The sequence below is a fragment of the Monodon monoceros genome, unplaced genomic scaffold, assembly GCF_005190385.1.
Source record: "Monodon monoceros isolate NGI ecotype Baffin Bay Population unplaced genomic scaffold, NGI_Narwhal_1 Super_Scaffold_10, whole genome shotgun sequence".
Classification (NCBI taxonomy): Eukaryota; Metazoa; Chordata; class Mammalia; order Artiodactyla; family Monodontidae; genus Monodon; species Monodon monoceros.
The window spans coordinates 3,229,700-3,247,786 of record NW_021703766.1 but is presented as its reverse complement, the minus strand read 5'-3'; the positions used below and the strand labels follow the sequence as shown (position 1 = coordinate 3,247,786).

The window sequence follows — 18,087 nt, the reverse complement described above, 5'->3', positions numbered from 1 at the left end:
CTCCCCTCAGAGGCTTCTGCTGTCTTTACAAGCATCCAGGACCATTATCTGCACTCTGGAAATCTGTTTTTGTTTTTTTCACAGATACGTTCCTCCCTTTAGAGTATTTAATATGCTTTCTTTTGAAAACATAAGCCCGACTCAGCCATAGACGGGGTGCCTGGTTCTAGGCTGAAATCCAAACTGGAGAACGGTACATGTTCCTGGGAAGGTGGTGGCATCAAGAACAAGAATTCCACAAAGAGGTGAAAATGAGGGAAAATAAGACTATCCTTGCAATGCCTCCAAAACTAGCCTTGGCCACACCTTCTGTTCCAAACAGCTCTGCCAGTTCCCCTTGACCTTGACCTGGAGGTAGCACACGTTCATTTTAATCCCAGGAAAAGAGAGCCTTTTCTTTTTCTTTTTTACTTTATTTTATTTTTATTTATTTATTTATTTTTGGCGGCGTTGGGTCTTCGTTGCTGTGCACGGGCTTTCTCTGGTTGTGGCGAGCAGGGCTACTCCTCGTTGCGGTGCGCGGGCTTCTCATTGCGGTGGCTTCTCTTGTTGTGAAGCACGGGCTCTAGGCGCGCGGGCTTTGGTAGCTGTGGCTCGCGGGCTCCGAGTGCAGGCTCAGTAGTTGTGGCGCATGGACTCAGTTGCTCCCCGGCATGTGGTATCCTCCCAGACCAGGGATCAAACCCTTGTCCCCTGAATTGGCAGGCAGATTCTTAACCACTGCACCACCAGGGAAGTCCCAAGACAGCCTTTTCTGTGGTAAATGCTGGCAATAACTCTTTCTTTTTCGAGACAAATACAGACCCATCTGGGACGAGACTGCACTGCATTCCACTTGTGCTGGCCCTGGCGTCTAAGTCGAGGAGAGTGAAAAGATAAAGTGTACCGATGCATCCATCACCCCTTCATTTGTCTTCCCCACGTGACTTAAAGTCAGCTTAAAAAGCCAAGGGCGAGCAGCGTTTGAAGAAAGAAGAGAAAATCTGGTGGACCAGATAAAGCACATCTATTGTAAGCAATGCTGAAATGTTTCCTACTTGTTAATTAAGAGAAAATAGTGAATGCTGTGTCATAAACCTTTTCAGTAGATTATCCGAGTGTTACAAATTTCCTTCATGTAGTCCAAAAAAAGACAGTAGCAAAGGTACAGTTCTCTGAACTCTGCGTGAAATAATTCATGTAAAAAAGAAAAAGATGTAATGGAACCATAAAGTTTCCCCATCAGTTTCCTATGACTGGGTTAAAAAGCTTGACTGATTGTTTCAAGTATAACGATTACAGACAGTGCAGTATAAAACTCCGGGACCCTAAGTTTTGTTCCGCTTTTGTTGCTTCAAATACAAAAAAAATAATTGTTTTGAAGACATAAATTAGAACCATTTGGACAATCATGCAAGTCAGTCAGGAGTCAGGACCGATTCTTGCCTTTTAAAGATAATCTTAGCATGGCTCCACTTTTCTTCTGGTTCCACAGGTTTACAAGCTTTCTGGTTGAGGATTATGACACTGTGCTCCCATCCAAGCTGCCTTCCCAACAATGTTTGTTTTTACCCTTAATGATGAAGGTTTCTCAGGCAACTGTGGCATTATTCCCACGTGTAGAGTCGTGGCAGCTACGGAAGCCTGACAGCGGGGCTGGGGGGGGGGGGGGGGGCGTGCCGTTCGTACCTGCTGACACCAGCACACAGCTCTCAGACACTGCTCAGCACTCGCACGCTACGTGCCTGCCCAATCCCAGGTCTGGACGATATTAACACAAACAGGATGAAAACTCACACGCACTCTCATTTGGGTATAAGATCTGGGCCTTTTTTTTTTTTTTTTTAAAGATAGTTCATAAGCCTTAAAAAGTATTCTCTCCAGGGCTTCCCTGGTGGTGCAGTGGTTGAGAGTCCGCCTGCCGATGCAGGGGACGCGGGTTCGTGCCCCGGTCCGGGAAGATCCCACGTGCTGCGGAGCGGCTGGGCCCGTGAGCCATGGCCGCTGAGCCTGCGCGTCCGGAGCCTGTGCTCCGCAACGGGAGAGGCCACAGCAGTGAGAGGCCCGCGTACCGCAAAAAAAAAAAAAAAAAAGTATTCTCTGCAGATTATAAAAGGTTAAAATCGTTTAATAGGAACAATCTTGGACAAGCAGAAATAGCTTTGATTTAAAGAATTATAGCAACGTACAACTGGGAAGGACTCCACGGGGATGGTCAGATGGGACAGTCTGTGCCTGTTCTCGAGGCTGTGCATTAGAAAGACGACTGATGGGACGTTGTGCCCTCTTTCAAGGCACATGCCACTTCTGAAAACTGTCAGCTTTCCACACGGGCTATGAGAGATTTTATTTACATTTAAAAATAGCTTTTCTTCTTCAGTGTAGTGGAAATGCCCAGAGGCCAGTCACTGAGATCCCTCCCTAACACAGGTGCAGAACAGCTTTATTGATCTCTGGATTTGTCCAGTCATTCCGAATGTCATCCAGGTGATTATCAAAATCCACGAGCGCTTCATAGGACCGGCTTTCCAGGAGTGATGCCGAGATCCTCTGGGCCTCTGGCCAGTCTTCACAGTAATCGCTACGAGGTGAAACAGGAGAAATCAGCCTCTTAACGAAAACCGGTGGCTTTTGAATAGAGTAAACAGGAAACCAGCCACATGCAGAGTGGTATAAAGGAAGACAGTACTGAACACTAACAAACACGTACGTTTAAACACATGAAGATGTACGTAAAGAATTTGAAACGTGAAAGAGTCACCCTCCAAATGAAATTCTGAAAAAGCTGGAAGTAGATGACTGATTACAAATAAACCAAACCAAATGCCTGGAAAGAGGGTGTGGCTTGGGGAGGGGTGCCCTGGGGTTGAGGTGGGAAGACCCTCGACTGACACTCAGGTTGTCTTGACTGCTTGGAAACCCTGTAGGCCTCACTCCTCCAGGGGTCGAGGAACAGGCATGACTTCTGTGTGAGGTTTGCACACTCCTCTGGGGAAGACGCTAACTTAAAAACCCAGAAGGCTGGGATCAGCTTTCCTGTGGGAGCTGGGTGCCTGGAATGGCACCAGCGCACGTGGCACGTGGGCCATCCTGGGAACAGGGCACTCACTAGTGAGGGTCTCGGCAGCGCCATTTGTTTTCGTGGTGTTCGTACACATGGATTGTGGGTACCACACAGTCCATCGTGAACTTAGTGTTGTCTACCTGCAACGAGACAAAGGACATGCTCGTGAACAGAGCCAGCACTTCCGCTGCAAGTCTGCAGGCCCTTCCTCGTGGCTCTCCCAGGACCAGTGTCAACACTGCCCGTGGCAGAAACCCCACCTCACGGCGCATGACACCACGAGAGCACGGCCCAGGTGTGCTGTGTCATACCGGAGAAACACTAAGTACTTTACTGCTTTTTCACAAACGTGAAGCTTCCAAACTTTACTTCTGCCTTCCCTGTTAGAATCCCATCTGAACTGAGGTTTACAGGGCTCTTGATGAGAGCTACTCCCCTCCCTGGCTCCCTCCCAATGGTTCTCACACTTGAGATTTAGTGAGAATCATCTGGAAGCTTACTGAAACACAGACTGCTAGGCCCCTAGAATCTGCATTTCTAACAAATTCCCAGGTGGTGGTGGTGCTGCTGGCATGGGGACCCCACTGTGAGACCTGCTGAAGTGGAACGCCCCCCACCCCTGGAAATCGGTGCGCCGCGACAGCAGCGGCCTGTGGCTCAGCAAGTGTAAGCATGCAGTTGCGAGCAGACTGCAGAAGGGGCCCACGGTCCGATGAAGTACCCGCAGAGAGGAAAACCGCTGACATCAACAGATAAAGCTCCACGTCTGCAAGAGGATGCTCAGCAGCCATCCCGCACACAGAAGACTCAGGAGCGAGTGAGAGCGACTTACCATGATGAGAGCCGTGTCGCTGAAGCCCTCGGCGATCCTGGAGGCCACCTTTTCTGCAACCTGGTTTGGACTGTGAGAGAAGAACCAGCGAGGTTACCGCATTCTAGTTAACGCCGTTCAACGCTGTCTGCCTAAGGCAGAGTGAACAGCAATGATACAAAGACCAAGGGCACCAGCAAGCTGCCCGAGCTTGTTACGCCCGCCCGCTTAAGTAGCTTCTGGTGACTGCGTTCCCCCTGCAGTGACTGGTGAAGATGGGGAATGCTGCGTGGGCCATGTGGGGCACAGGGGAGAGCAGGGCCCTTACCCCACCAGGAAGCCCTGGGAGGGGATCTTGAGAGGGTGTCTTCTAAAGGGAAAGGCTCCCTGGACCCCGGGGGAGAGCGCCACCCAGGGCCTGCAGACAACTGTGCTGCTGAGAGCTGACCCAGGCCAGCAGCCTCCAGGGCCCACCTCCATCTTCGCCCTCAGCCGCTGGAATGGAGTCAGTTGTTTTTCCTTTTTTTTAGTTTTAAAAATCCCTAAGCCATTCCAGATCTTCTCAGTGCTCGTGAGCCTTCCCTGGCTGGCTCTGGCCCTGCGCCCACTGCAACCTTGATAAATGGTAACTTTCCACCTTACGTCAATAGGGTGACTTGGAGAGCGGGCCTCACGCGTCCCTGCGCCCCCCTCCTCCCGCCCGCAGGCCCATCCACTCTGACCTCCCCCTCGGGGCCTTACTTAGCTCCCTTCCCCCACAACGGGCCCAGCTCTGATGTCAAATCTGAGTCTCTTCCTTTTTAGGACAAGAAAATTAACCAGTTCTGTCCAGCCACGGTCCAACTTCTCTTCTCGCTTTCAACCATATTTCTTCAACCTCTTTAGTAAGTTGACGATCCTGTCCCTCTCGCTCCATTTCCTCACTATGCCGTGCAGCCTGGCGTCTGCACCCTCACCCCGGAGGGCCAGCACCCCAAAGCCTCCCTACGGCCTGCCAGGCTCCCAAGGCCCTGCGGCTGGAATCCGGGGCGGCTGGAATCCGAGGCAGGCAGGCCAGCTTGTTCCCAGTTTCTCTGGCTGAGGTGACCTTTCCCACTTCTTTCCAGCCCCGCTCCAGGCGCCTCCGCTTTGCCTCCTTCATTCTCCCTGCCGCCCGCCCCCTTCAGCCTGTCACCGGAGGCATGCGTTTCTAAAACTGCCTCCTCACCAGTCTCAATTTCCAGGCTCTTCTTAGAAGATAAAAGCCCCCCGTGCTCAGGCTGGCAGACCCAGCCGCTCTCGCCACGGGACCAGCTACCGTTCCCACCCCCGGAGCATCACTCTGTGTGCCTTCCATCCCAGGGAACTGTCTGCGCGTCTCCTCCTCACACACCCCTCCCCCCACTCAGACCTTTCCGGGTCTGGAATGCCCTTCGGCGCCCACCTCTGCTTACTCAATTCCTTCCATTTTTAATGCCCAGAAAACACCATCCTCTCTGGGACGTCTTGCCGGCTGCCCCAGACGAGGTCCATTCGTCCCCTCTCTGAACACTTAAGCCTTGGTATGCAGTTGTCTTTTTGTGCAGCTTTTTCCCCTGCACAATTAGAGTCTCAGCTTTCTGAAGCAGGGACAGAGCCATAAAGAAACACACTATACAATTACGATCGTTTCTTTGTGGTTGAGGTGAAAAAAGCTGGTTCAATGCTTTATAAAAATAAGTTCATCTAATTATTCTATTTTCACTTTTAAAATTGAGAATTTATAGAGATGTGTGATTATTTATCTGCAGTATCGTGTTAAGAAAAATGAAACAAAAAAACAGTTTCATAGAGAAAGGGCCTCAGGGATTCTTGTCCCTCAGGTCACCCCGGAAGGCCCTCAAAGTGAAGGCAGCGCTTCACAGGAGTCGGCGTAGTGGGACCTGCTGACTCACCCGCCCACTGCGGAGAAGGCGCACCGCGCTCCGAGTCTCTGTGGGTCCTCGCTCACTCACACCTTACGTGCGAAGGGAAACGAAGCCAGCGTTTGCTAAGAGCGTGATCTTCTCCCTAGGAGCATTTGCCACAAAGAAACTGGCAAAATACTATTATCCTAACGTTTATGATTATCATAGTGCTTGGTGACTTTTATTGGGAAGGGGATCGAGAAACATTTATTATGTTTCATTTCAGGTGCCCCCAAACTCACACTTAACACGTGTTCTTTTGAAAGAACTTAAAACTTACAATGGTTAATGAATTGCCAAAGTATTTCAAAGAACTACCAATTTTGTTTACCTCTTATTTGTATTTCACACTTAGTCTCTAACAACGACCTGCTCCACTCCTAATGTCAGATTGTCACATTGTGACAGTCAGGTCAGTACTTTGTTTCCAACTAGGCTGCACAAGTCCTTGTTCCTGTGAACAGTCAGCTGCCAAATACAATGGTGGGGACCCTGGAGATGGAAGCCACTTGCCAATCCCCCTTCCCAACCCACACAAAACTAGGCATCTACCTGTGACTGAGATCTTACATTTACATCTAAAAGCTCTTTACTGAGCATCTACCTCAGGCCAAGGCACTGGACCTCGTACTGAAATCTACCCCTCATGAAATGTTTATCAAGAAGCAAAGCTCCAGCAATTATGAAATGATTAAATAAAACTTGATGGGATAACCTGAAGCTTTTAGGTTACAAACACCTCATAGTTCTTTTTTTCCCGATTAAAACAGTGACTGAATGATCCTTTTTTAAAAAAGGTAATCGCAGGACTAGTAACAGGACCGGCCTCTACTTGGAATCAAACACAGTTAATAAGCACGCTGCATGTGGCTTCGGTCTGCCCTCCTCACTACCACTCTCCGAGGGACGAACTCTTTAGCTCCATTTTACAGACAGGACCACTGAGGCCAAAGTGGTGAATCAGTAAGTCACTGAGGACTTGAATCCAAGTCTAACCTGGCTCCAAAGCTTATGCTGTGAGACGATGTGAATCAGCCGATGTTTCTGAAAGAGGAGCAAAATTTTAGCTAGGTGAGGCTGAAGAGAGAAGGGAAGGTTTTCTAGGTAGAAGCAAACGGTACTGAAGAAGGAAGTCAGCGTGATCCCAGCTTCTGAGCTTCCTGGCTGTGTGGCTTTGGTGCAGCGAGCGTCTCTGGCTGGAGTTTCTTCAGCTGAGTGCCTTTGTGAGGATTCGAAAGGATGACACCAAGAAAGCCCCAGGCCAGGCACAGTGGTAGTGACTGGAGGTTTACTCCAAACACGCTGGGGGGGTGGATTAGATCCCGGAGTACGGCCGAGGCTCACGGGGTCAGAAGGGATCCAGAGGGTTACTGGACACACTTGTCTCACCGCCCACCACACTCTCTACAGCTCTCACCAACGGCTGGTAGGCACTTAGACACTGGCTTCAGTGGGAGAATGAAGACCTCCTGAGCAGAGCAGGTGAAGGACCTGGGAAATTCTAGAAGGTGTGAAGAGCATGAAAGTGGTGTCTGAGCAAGATAATTCTAGGCTGGGCTGCAATGAGCTCCGAATAGAGGCAGGACGGTGAAGAGGCCATGAGCCAAGTGAGGCAGCGGAGGGGAGAGCCTGTGCGGGCGCGTCTGGGGGCGGGGGAGGAAGGAAGCCAGCGCCATCACCTCTGGCCCTCTCCTCTCCTTCCTGCGAGAACAGCTGCGGGTCAGTACTGTCTGCTTCCAGGAAACCTTCCAAGGACGGCTCCCTGCTGCTTACAAAATAGTGCAATGCCTCACAGCCGTCAGGGTGGCCTCACCTGCTGGCGCCGCCTCTGTGCGTGCGTCCCACACTCCTGCCGGTTTCCACCCGGTGTCTGCATCACGCTGTCCCCGCTCCGCACTCTTCCCTCTGCTCTCCACGTCTGCACGTGACAGGACCCTGCCACGCGCAAGCATCCGGTTCAAACGACACCCCTCCCCGGGGGCCCCTCTGGTCACAGCAATGGACTCAATGCCTGCCTGCTACTGCTGGACAGCCCTCTGTGCCGCCCTCCCGGCGTGGGGCCTGGGGGCCTGCACCACAGGCCTAGGTTTCGGTGCCTTCTGTGTTCGGTCCAGCAACTCGAGGGCAAGGGCCAAGAGTCCAGCTTGGCTCAGCACAGAGCTTGGCCCGGGACAGGCTCTTTGTGCCCTGCAGCCTCTTTCGTGTAACAAAGACCAAGACTGACACCGGCCATGAACAGGCCATGAATACCCCCAGCTCATCAGCACCCGGGAGGCAGGGGGGCTCAAGAGGAAGGCGTGGTCAACAAGAGATGCACCTGAGAGAGAGCCCGAACGGCAGTGGGCGGGAAGAGCGTGGGAGCCAGGCTTCAGAGGGCGCCCCTGCGCCGTGGCCCACACAGAGGCTTTCACAGGAGTCTGCGCCGGTGACCCTGTCTCCCTCTGAGTCCCGACTGGGCCCAGTCCTCTAGGGCAAAACGGCTCCCGTCCCTGAAGTGTTTCATCAGCTTATTGTATTATGGCCCTAACGCTGTGAGTCCAGCCTCTTGCCTTTGCTGGGCAAGCGGATGTGACTCCAGGAGACACTTCGGTCTGGGGTCCTTCACCGCGTCCCAGGCCGCCTGGCCACGTGAGGGAAGCGTGCGAGGGCACCCCGGCTTCTGCCTCTGGCTTTCGGCTGGTCAGGGTGCTGATTCCTCTGGGACTCGGCCTGTGAGGTCCCATCAGGCTGGCTGCTGGTCGTACCCCTCGGCCACAGGGCACTCTATCCTTGGGCTGGACGTCTTGACCCAACCCCCCTCACCCCTTCTGGCAGCGCAGGTACCAGCTTTCGTCACCAGCTCCAGGTGACTGCACCACCCTCTCCTGAGTTCTCTTACATACCGTTCACACCTCTGGAAACAACCGCCTTATTAAGTCCTCCACAAATTATCCTAACTACAGGGTGTCAAGCGTTCTTCTGCTGGGACTTTGACGCAGAAATAAAGCAAAGACCTCAGCTTTGCTCATTAGTGAGAATCACAGTGGGTGCAAATAGCCGGATAAAAGAAACCGGAACCTAACATGAAAGAAGCAGCAAACACTGCATTTTCATCAAAGTATCAGACCTTAAGAGCACCACACCTACAAGTTACTCTTTTTTTAACCCCCCCAAAGAGTGGAGTTCTTTCCTAATGCTATGCCCTACATCATTCCCACCCTGGGAATGGGAAGCAAGACACAGCTGAGTGGCGATAGAAACAGGAGGCCCTGGACTGTTGCTTTCATTATATGAATTCCCTTCAAGCAAAATAAAGAAGATACAGAACAGAATCCCAACGTTAATATAAATGTTTAGAATTACTGTTGTTTGGAATTACCCACACCGCAGTCCCCCTGGAATACTATAAACAAGCAAGGAGGGCCCAGAGGGGTTCTAACAGATTTTGCATCCTGAGACCACAGAGGTCAAAACGTGTATCAGAGATCATCTCCCTCACAGTATCATTCTTTCAGACCATAGAGGGGTTTTGCATGGACATACCTGGCATCCTTTACTCGCTCGTTAGCTTGATAATAACCAGCAATCACATAGCTATTATCTTTGCACCATGAATCAATCTGAAAGAAGAACAAAATTTGGGAAGAAAAGGTGAATGATTTTCCCTTAAATATCAAGTCTCAATAAACAGAGGGAACCCCCCCCCCCCCCGCCGGATGCTGGGACAAGTCAGATATAAGCCCTGTATCCTCCTCCCTATAAGAATGAAATGGGGGAGTTCCCTGGTGGCCTAGTGGTGAGGATTCCAGGCTGTCACTGTTGTGGCCCGGGTTTAATCCCTGACTGGGGAACTGAGATCCTGCAAGCCGAGGAGGACCGCCAAAAATAAAAAAAAAAAACAAGAATGAAATGGGTGTTCAGGGGAAAGAAGGTCACCACAATTTGCTTTCCACAGTCCACGTGAGGCCAGAGAAAGCAAAGAAGAGCCTGGGCTCCCACTCTCACTGAGGTGGGGTGTCTTCCCACAGAGGAGGACCCTGTAATGACTGCGAAGGGTGGGGCTGGACATGAGGAATGACCTCCTCCCCCAGTCCCAGCAGAAGGCCCCAGTGCAGACATATATTAAATGGGTACAGTGCCGCGGGTGAGGTGAGACCAGAGTTACCCACCTTCTCTGACAATATGAAGCACTGAGGCATTCTGGGGCTTGAATAAGCCTTAAGATCATTTAAATCAATCCTTCACAGATAAGCAAACTAAAAAGCTCGGAGAGGGTCTAAGTTTGCACAGCCAGCTAGCACAGCCAGCCTGGGAATATAAGTCTGTTTCAAAGCCAACTGCTTTAATACCGTATCTCAGTATTCCTAGCAACACACCATGAAAAATCCATCATGCCGGGATGTGGGGTAAACAGGCACACGCGCGCGCGCGCACACCCTTCTCTGTGGCATGTTTTTAAATGGGAGCATGGGAGCGGATTTTTAAAGTTTTTGGTTTTATAATGCCACTCTTCTCTCATCAGATTTAGCATCCTGCAGGTCTAATGCTATTATTAAAAGCAACAAAAGGCCATTCTGTTTTGCCATAATGGAATTTTAATAATACACTGCAGTAAATTCTATCCTCAGTCTGCAAAAGAAGAGATAAAATTGATCCTCGAGTTTTTCAAAGTAACTGGTTAAAAATGTTTTTCTTTTCTTTTTTCTTTTTTTCCTTTTTTAAACATAGCTCTATTGCTCTTTTTCTCAAGTTCTGGTTTGGGTCTCCAACAGTCTCCTTTATGACTAAAAGCAGACATTACAGAATGGTTACAGACCAAGGTTCCCTCGCTCACACAAGGATTAGAATAATAATTCTGGCTTCCTAAGAGCTCACAAATTACCACATTTGGGCAAAACCAAGGCTTAGTGAACGAATTAGACATTTTGGTCATCCACTCAAAAGACGAGAGCCATGTCTACAAAATATTTATAATGGCTCTTTCACTGTAACTTTGATGCAAATTCTTCCACAATTACTTATATTTTGTTTCTATCAGGTGTTAAAGGAATGAGTTCTAGAAACCCTCTATTGCTGCTTACAGCAGCAAATTCTTTCATTTCTTTCTAAATGTATCTCTATGTGGTATCAAAGGGCATAGCCCTGTTCTAAAATTTGGCATTTGGTCCCATTCCCTGAACTCAAACCCATAAGTTAGCCCATCCTTTAGTGTAGCCCTCTCAGTCTTTGTTTCTGATCAAAGACTGGTCTCTTGAGTGTGTCCTCACTTGAGGTGACCCTCGCCCCTGCCTACTTTGGTGCCCCTCTCCCAGCCCTGTGGTGTGCGCTGTTCTTATAGCCAGAGTCACAACTACAGATGGTACCCCGAGTTTGGCTACTGTCCTGGCTTCCTAATGCCCTTGTAACAAGTTACAAAAACTTAGTGGCTTAATACACAAATTTATCTTACAGGTCAGAAGTCTAAACTGGGTCCGCCGGGCTGATTCCTTCTGGAGGCTCTAGGGGAGAATTCGTTCCTTGCCTTTCCCGACACCTAGGGGTCACCACATTCCTTGGCTGGTGGCTGTACCACTCTGACCTCTGCTTCTGTCACAACTCTTCTGACTCTTACCCTGCTGCCTCTTACGAGGACCCTTGTGATGACACTGGGTCCATCAGACAATCTAGGATAATCACCACGTCTCAAGATCCTTAACTTCATCTCATTTGCAGTCCCTTTTACCACGTAAGGTTACACGTTCACAGCTTCCAAGAATTGAGGTGTGGACACCTTGGGGGGCCATTTTTTGGCCCACCATCCAAGGATTGAGGTGTGGACACCTTGGGGGGCCATTTTTTGGCCCCCCACAGCTACGTTTAATATAAGATAATTATTTTCTGCTGCTGCTATCCTGACCATCCCCAGCAGTAGTCCTTTTTTATGGCCATGCTGCGCCAAGCTCATGGCCATGAGCTTGCGGGATCTCAGTTCCCTGACCAGGGATCAACCCGCGCCATGGCAGTGAAAGCCCAGATTCCTAACCACTACGCCACCAGGGACTCCCGCAGCAGTCTTCAGCGAGCAGTCTAAGCTGCTCCCAGATCCCTTTCCTGGGCTGAAGGTATCGGTTCAGGACTCAATCCTTAGCAAACACGTGGTGTCTGTCACCTTATACCTGCACTCAGAGAGCAGAGGAGTCACTTGACATGAAGGATGATTCTTGTGACAAACACAATGCACACCTCAACTTACACTTTACCTAACGAGGGGTGAATTCCTGTATGTAAAACTCCAAGGGCCTAACCAAATTCCAGCAGAAAAATAATGTCAGGACCTTGAACTTCTAGTAGAACTCTTTTTAAAAAAAATTTCTTTATTTATTTTTGGCTGCATTGGTTCTTTGTTGCTGTGCGCGGGCTTTCTCTAGTTGCGGGGAGCAGGGGCTACTCTTCGTTGTGGTGCGCATGTTTCTCATTGCGGTGGCTTCTCTTGCTGCGGAGCACGGGCTCTAGGCACGCGGGCTTCAACAGCTGTGGCTCGCAGGCTCAGTAGTTGTGGCTTGCGGGCTCTAGAGCGCAGGCTTAGTAGCTGTGGTGCACGGGCTTAGTTGCTCTGCGGCATGTGGGATCTTCTCAGACCAGGGCTCGAACCTGTGTCCCCTGCATTAGCAGGCAGATTCTTATCCACTGAGCCACCAGGGAAGCCCTTTGGTTTTGTTTTTGTTTTTTTGGCAATGCCGCATGGCTTGCGGGATCTTAGTTCCTTGACCAGGGATTGAACCTGGGCCCTGGCATTGAAAGCACTAAGTCCTAACCACTAGATCACCAGGGATCTCCCTAGTAGAACTCTTTGAAGAGGCTGACCCAAAAGTGAACCAGGCACAAAAGCTCTGGCTTGGCTTTAGAAACCTTTCAATGATTCAAAAAAGAACGACCAGGTTAAGTCTGGATGCCTGTTGACAGGCACGCACAGCCTGTCCACAGCTGTCCAGATTCAGACACAAGTGGCCCCCAGTTGAGGAATGGAGAACTGGCCATCAGAGCCCACAGAGGGGACGTAAACAAGTTTCAGTGGAACCAGACCTCATCGGTGAGAGTGACCCGGCGGGCAGTAAGAGTCAGGGTGTGGGAGGAGACGAGCAGTGTGGACAGTCGGGAGGGTGGGGGTGGGGCAGGCAGCTCTTGAGGGCCCTCAGAATCCTGAAGTCAGCCCAAACGGCAACTCGCTCCCTCCCAAGTGGGGCCGGACAAGGCAAAAGAACTGAGAAGCTGTCTGACCGCTGTTCTCAACGAATCCGCTTCCACCTTCCTCACCTTGCTGCTAAGATGCCCTACTCCCGTGATGCATCTTGTGAACGATCAAAATGAAAAAGTTCAGGGCAACACTCTGAAGCTCGTCAAGTGACTCTGAATACAGGGTCCAAATCCTGCATTTGCTTATGTAGTTTCTTTTACTTTTCAGAGGGAAAGAAGGACACTTTCACCTTGGCATAAGTCTGCCACCCTCTGTTCAATGCCCTTTCAGGCTCGTTCCATTCCAGACACATAGGAGAACGACTGAAGGCCCTGGGCCCAACTCATCCGTTCCCAGTTAGACTGCACAAAGAAAGCAGCTTCTCTCAGCAATCTCGCTAACATTTGCACATATGAGGCACTTTGTAATTTTCAAAGCACCATCACCCACCTCAGGTGGCTATACAACAGCCATGAAGTAGGCGATGCAGGGAGCTGATAAGAGCCACCCCCAGCAGGGCGCTGCTCCCGTGTTTGCCACTTACGAGCTGGGTGTGTCTGTCAGCCTCCCTGTCTGCAGCAATGAGCAGGCCTTGGCTTCTAAAAGTAGAGGGGTTGTTAGTTTCACGGAGAAGAAAAGCTCCTTCTCAAGTCGGCTGCTGATTCTTCTCTGGCAGGAAAGGAGCTGGCTCCAAGGAGGAAAAGCTCTGGAGGTAAATGGCATGCGGACAGAGGGTGAAGGTCAAGGGGAAGAACTGAAAGGAGAACCCAGAGCAGCCAGCTCCCTCTCCCAGGCCAGCACGTTTATGTTCTGGAGAGAAAAAGGGGCAGGAGGAAGCAGGGGGCTGAGCCAAAAGCCAGAGGGGCAGCAGCCTGTGTGGATGAGTAGAGAAGGCACATGTGGAGGCAGCAGAAAGAATTCCAGACCCAAGTCACGGTGACTAGACCAACCGGCAAAGAAGGAAGTCCCGGAGCAGAATGTAATGCAGAGCAGCTCCACGGCACCAGGAAGCCACTGACCGGGGAAAAGGGCAAAGAGGGCTTAGGGAAACAGCAGGTTTATGCTCATTTCCCTACTGACATTTTATGGATTTTTGCTTTTAGAAATAATTCCATCACTACCTACGTCAAAGGGTTATAAGGATAAATTAACAGGCATAAGTACTTAAAAAAAAATAGAAAGCACCCAGAAATGCAAGGATTTTTTTTAAATGGAAAATTATAATGAAGAGCCTTGCAAAGGAATCTGAGGCTGCCCTTTGATGGACTGCATATCGAGTCAGTCTTTCCCACTTATCAAAAATAACTCAATACGAAACTCCCTGAATAGAAACAAGCTGCGAGAATTAGGCCTCGTTTATACAGTTTTATGGAGTTACATGCTTTATTAAAACTACATCTTCTATAGCTGATAAACCATGGCTCCATACTCTGAGATTTTTTTCACTGCCTTCAGGTTATAAAGTTGCTAAGTCAAAAGCTGAATGATATAAACTTAAACATCTTGATTGTAATACAAAATTTGTGGATGGACCCAAATTGCAAATTTTCCTTTATAACTTTATTTTGAAAGTTATTTAATTTGTACCCAGTTGACATCTTTCTCGTATTCTTCAAATTCTGAGTCTATGATTCAAAGTTTTGATCAACAGAAGAAAAGTAAGCACAAAGCACCACTGCTTGGCGAGGATAAAGCTTCGGCTGTTAGTTTCTACTGTCTGACAAGAAGCTAAGCGCAGAGAATCTAGTTTGCACCTAATTTTGCTGGACAGCAGACCCAAACACTGAAGGGCACATTTGGGGACACGCTGGAAGGCGAGTCTGGAGTGCAGCGTGCGGTGGTGCAGGGGGAACAGGGTCAGAACAAGGCCTCAAGCAGTGCCCCTTAACAAGCTGTGGCAGTGGGCCTGCCTTAAGAGTCGAGGTCCCCTCTGGGCATCTGCCCTCCCCAGGTAAACGGTGGACACAGCCCTAATCCTTGGGGAAAATTCACGAAAAGGCGACTCTGAATGTGGCTGCTTACAGCTGGTGTATTTAATTCGTTCAAGTATTGCACGTATATCTTGTAATAGGAACGCAACCCTTTAACTCTGTAGAGCTTACTTAAGGATGAGAAGAATTAATCCTATTTTGACAATTCCAAGTGAGGCTCAAGTTTGCCTTTAAGATGCTCTTTATTTCTGATAGGATTTTCTAGGGATTTAAAGCAACACACCTTTTCCTCCTACCCACCCTGGCTCCACCTTGGTTAGTCTGCTGACTTCCCTTCTTCCACCCACCCCGCAGAAGCCGGAGCTCCTCAGGTTTCTGTCCATGGCTCTCTACTCATTACACACAGTCCCAGCCAATAGGACCTGCTCTCACGGCTTCAAGAGTCATTGAGAAGCTACTGGTCCCCCATCTACGTCTCCAGCCCCCCCATCTTCTGAGTTTCAGACCCATTTTTCAGCCGTCAACACTAGGTCATTTTCCTTCAACGAATGGTGCCACTGTCCTTCTGATGCTTAAGTCAGAAATAGAGGTGTGTCACCCTTGCTTCCTTTTCCCTATGTCCCCACACGATTAGTCACTGAATACTGTGGATTCTCCCTCCTGGCTCTCTCTGGTCTGTCTCCTCTGCTTCCACAGTGCCCTTAGTTTAGGCCACCTCTCTGCCTCTAGTATTATATACACTCCCGTTCCCAACATCCTCTTTGCTGCAGGCTGGGGCAATCACTCCAAGACACAAATGTGACCATGCAACTCTCCTCCAGTGGCTTCCCTGTCCTCATGATGGAGCCCAAACTCCGCTGTGTGATCTGCAAGGTCCTCTACAATGAAATCTGCCCACTGCTCACCTCTCTCCATGCCAGGTCGCTTTATACTTTACACTCTAGCTCTTCCCGAAATACCCCTCCCCCCATTTTCTCCTGGTCTTTGCACAAGCTACTCCCTCTGCCTTGAGTGGTTTTCCTCCATCCCCTGAAGGAAAGCTGGGTTACGTGTGAACCTTCCCCACTTCCTGCTTAACTCCTGATATGGCACTTATTCTTCGCTACTGTACTTGTCCCCTTGGTACAAGTTCAACTGCTAAGCAGGTACAGTGTTTGATCCATAGCCATATCCCTCCGCCAGCACAGGCCTGACACTACTGGACAACTGAATAATCCTGCATTAATGCTGCTGGTTAATCTAGTTCCCGAAAGTGAATGCACTTCACATATCCAATCGCCACGCAATTCCCTTGATAACAAAATAATCAAGACAGGTGGTTGAAAAGACCTGAAGTAACAGACACATGCACACCCTAGGGATGTATCGGTACTGACAAGCTATTTCTTCAGGAGCTCAAATGGTTGATTTTATAAATATCATCTACTTCTGATCTATCTCCTGCCCCAAGATGATATGAAGAAATTCAGACAGTGACTCAGTTTAAAAGGCATTCAAAGATGTGCCCAGTAAGCTTAGGCGAGGACCGTTTGTCTAAAGATACTTTCTGCTTACCAAGACTTTACATGGGTGTCATAATTAGGTAAATTACAAAATGAATTCATTTTACTTGTTGGGAGGTATAGAGAAAGGACTTCTAGCTACACCTTCTCAAACTTAACTACTTTTTGCATAATCAACTAATTTTTTTTAGTAACATAGTTTATACGCATATGAAAAACTGTACCTCAAGCCAGGCAGGTCTGAGTCTACAGTTTATTTTTCCCTAAGGTTTCAACTCAAATTTATCGGTGTTCTTTTTTCCTTTATGGGTCACCATACCTCAGTAAGCACTGCCTAGGATTCAATGACCAGCCAGTCTATCCCTATGCCACATCTTTTCTCACTGTACTTCAATAGACCGACCAGTCGTGAGCAGACCCACAGAAGTGTGTGGGCTGGAAGGTATGTCTGCTCCGGCTTTTAAATTCCACAAACCTGCCATCTGCGGGTTTTAGCTTTTAAAACCACGGGTGCATTCTAGATGTCACTAAGGAGGACAGACGAGCTTCCCTTACAAAGCGCTCAGGCGCATTCTCGGGCCGCAGTGCCCGTGAGGCCAACGCTGCCTCTAAACGTGTCTCCACCCTCGGGGTCCGGGGCACTAACGTCGGAAGAACCGCAGCCTTTACACCGACGGCAGACACGGATCCGGCCCCGCGAAGGTGCGCAGAAGCCAAATCGCAGTGTCAAAACTTCCCGTGACTCAAAATCCCAAATATAAACGCTGTCAAATCATCGCTCAGTTAACGACGGCTTGTTTCTATAAAGGATACTGGTGTGAGAAAATTAATGCATTATTCGTCGCCTAAAGCGTCTAAAAACACCCAGGACGGTTAAGACCGCTCCTGCGGCCGCTGCCACTACGAGCGGCCATCTGCGGGGCCTTGCTAAGTGCAGGCAAAGTCCTATGCCCCCTCGCGGGTCGTCCGTTCGTGCTCACGGCTACCTCGGGGGTGGGTCTAGACTCCGGCTGGACCACTGTGAGCTTCCAGCTGGGACTGCTCGGAAGCTGATCGCCAGGCGGTCTCCTGCCCTGCTGATTCCGAGGCAGGACCCTTACCGCACTTACCAGGGTGAGGGCCACCTCCAGCATGGGGGCGAGGGCCAGGGTGCCGTGGAAGAGGGGTATACAGTCCACGAAGAGGGTGTGGTGGGCACCCGGGCCGCCCAGAGGAAGGTGCTCCTTGCGCGGCTTCTGCTTCTCGGCTACCAGCAGTCCGTTGACGGCGCAGTGCGGGTACTTGGCGCCGTGCAGCACCATCTTGCAGTAGGCCTGGGTGGTCAGCTTCACCCCGGGCATGCTGAGCCCGGGAGGGCCCCGGAGGCCCGGCGCCGACCGAGGCCTGGATCCGCTGCCCGGCCGTGCGGCGCCTCAGGGGAGAAGTGGGACGAGGCGGCGGCTGCCTGGCGCGGCCCCGCGGCTGGCGGAGGCCCCCACAGGCCAGGCCCCGCTCGGGCTCGGCTCCTCTCGACGCCGGCTTCCCCCCGGGAGAGACCGATGAGCCCACGTCAGACTCCCCTCGCGCCTCTCGCCGGGCGCCGCCGAAAAGCTGTCTCCCAGCGGCCGCCGGAAAGCAGCCCGGCTCTGCGTTTTACGACGTTCGCGGCGCCCCCCGACTTCCGGTCCTGTGACCTCCAGTGCG

General features: G+C 50.4%; 1 protein-coding gene across 2 annotated transcripts; it reads right to left on the bottom strand.

Annotated features, from left to right (window-relative positions):
• Nucleotides 1-1,792: 1,792 nt before the first annotated feature.
• On the bottom strand, nucleotides 1,793-18,004 carry EMC8 (ER membrane protein complex subunit 8). 2 transcript variants are annotated; one of them, XM_029207661.1, is made up of 5 exons: nucleotides 17,514-18,004; nucleotides 9,302-9,378; nucleotides 3,876-3,945; nucleotides 3,089-3,183; nucleotides 1,793-2,560 (listed from the first exon to the last, which is right to left on the bottom strand). In XM_029207661.1, exons 1-5 carry the CDS (start codon nucleotides 17,742-17,744, stop codon nucleotides 2,401-2,403), a joined length of 633 nt encoding a protein of 210 aa, XP_029063494.1. In that variant the 5' UTR covers nucleotides 17,745-18,004; the 3' UTR covers nucleotides 1,793-2,400. The 2 variants fall into 2 exon arrangements, with proteins under 2 accessions (XP_029063494.1, XP_029063502.1); XM_029207669.1 differs by lacking the exon at nucleotides 3,089-3,183 and having other exon boundaries at nucleotides 17,514-17,993.
• Nucleotides 18,005-18,087: the final 83 nt, after the last annotated feature.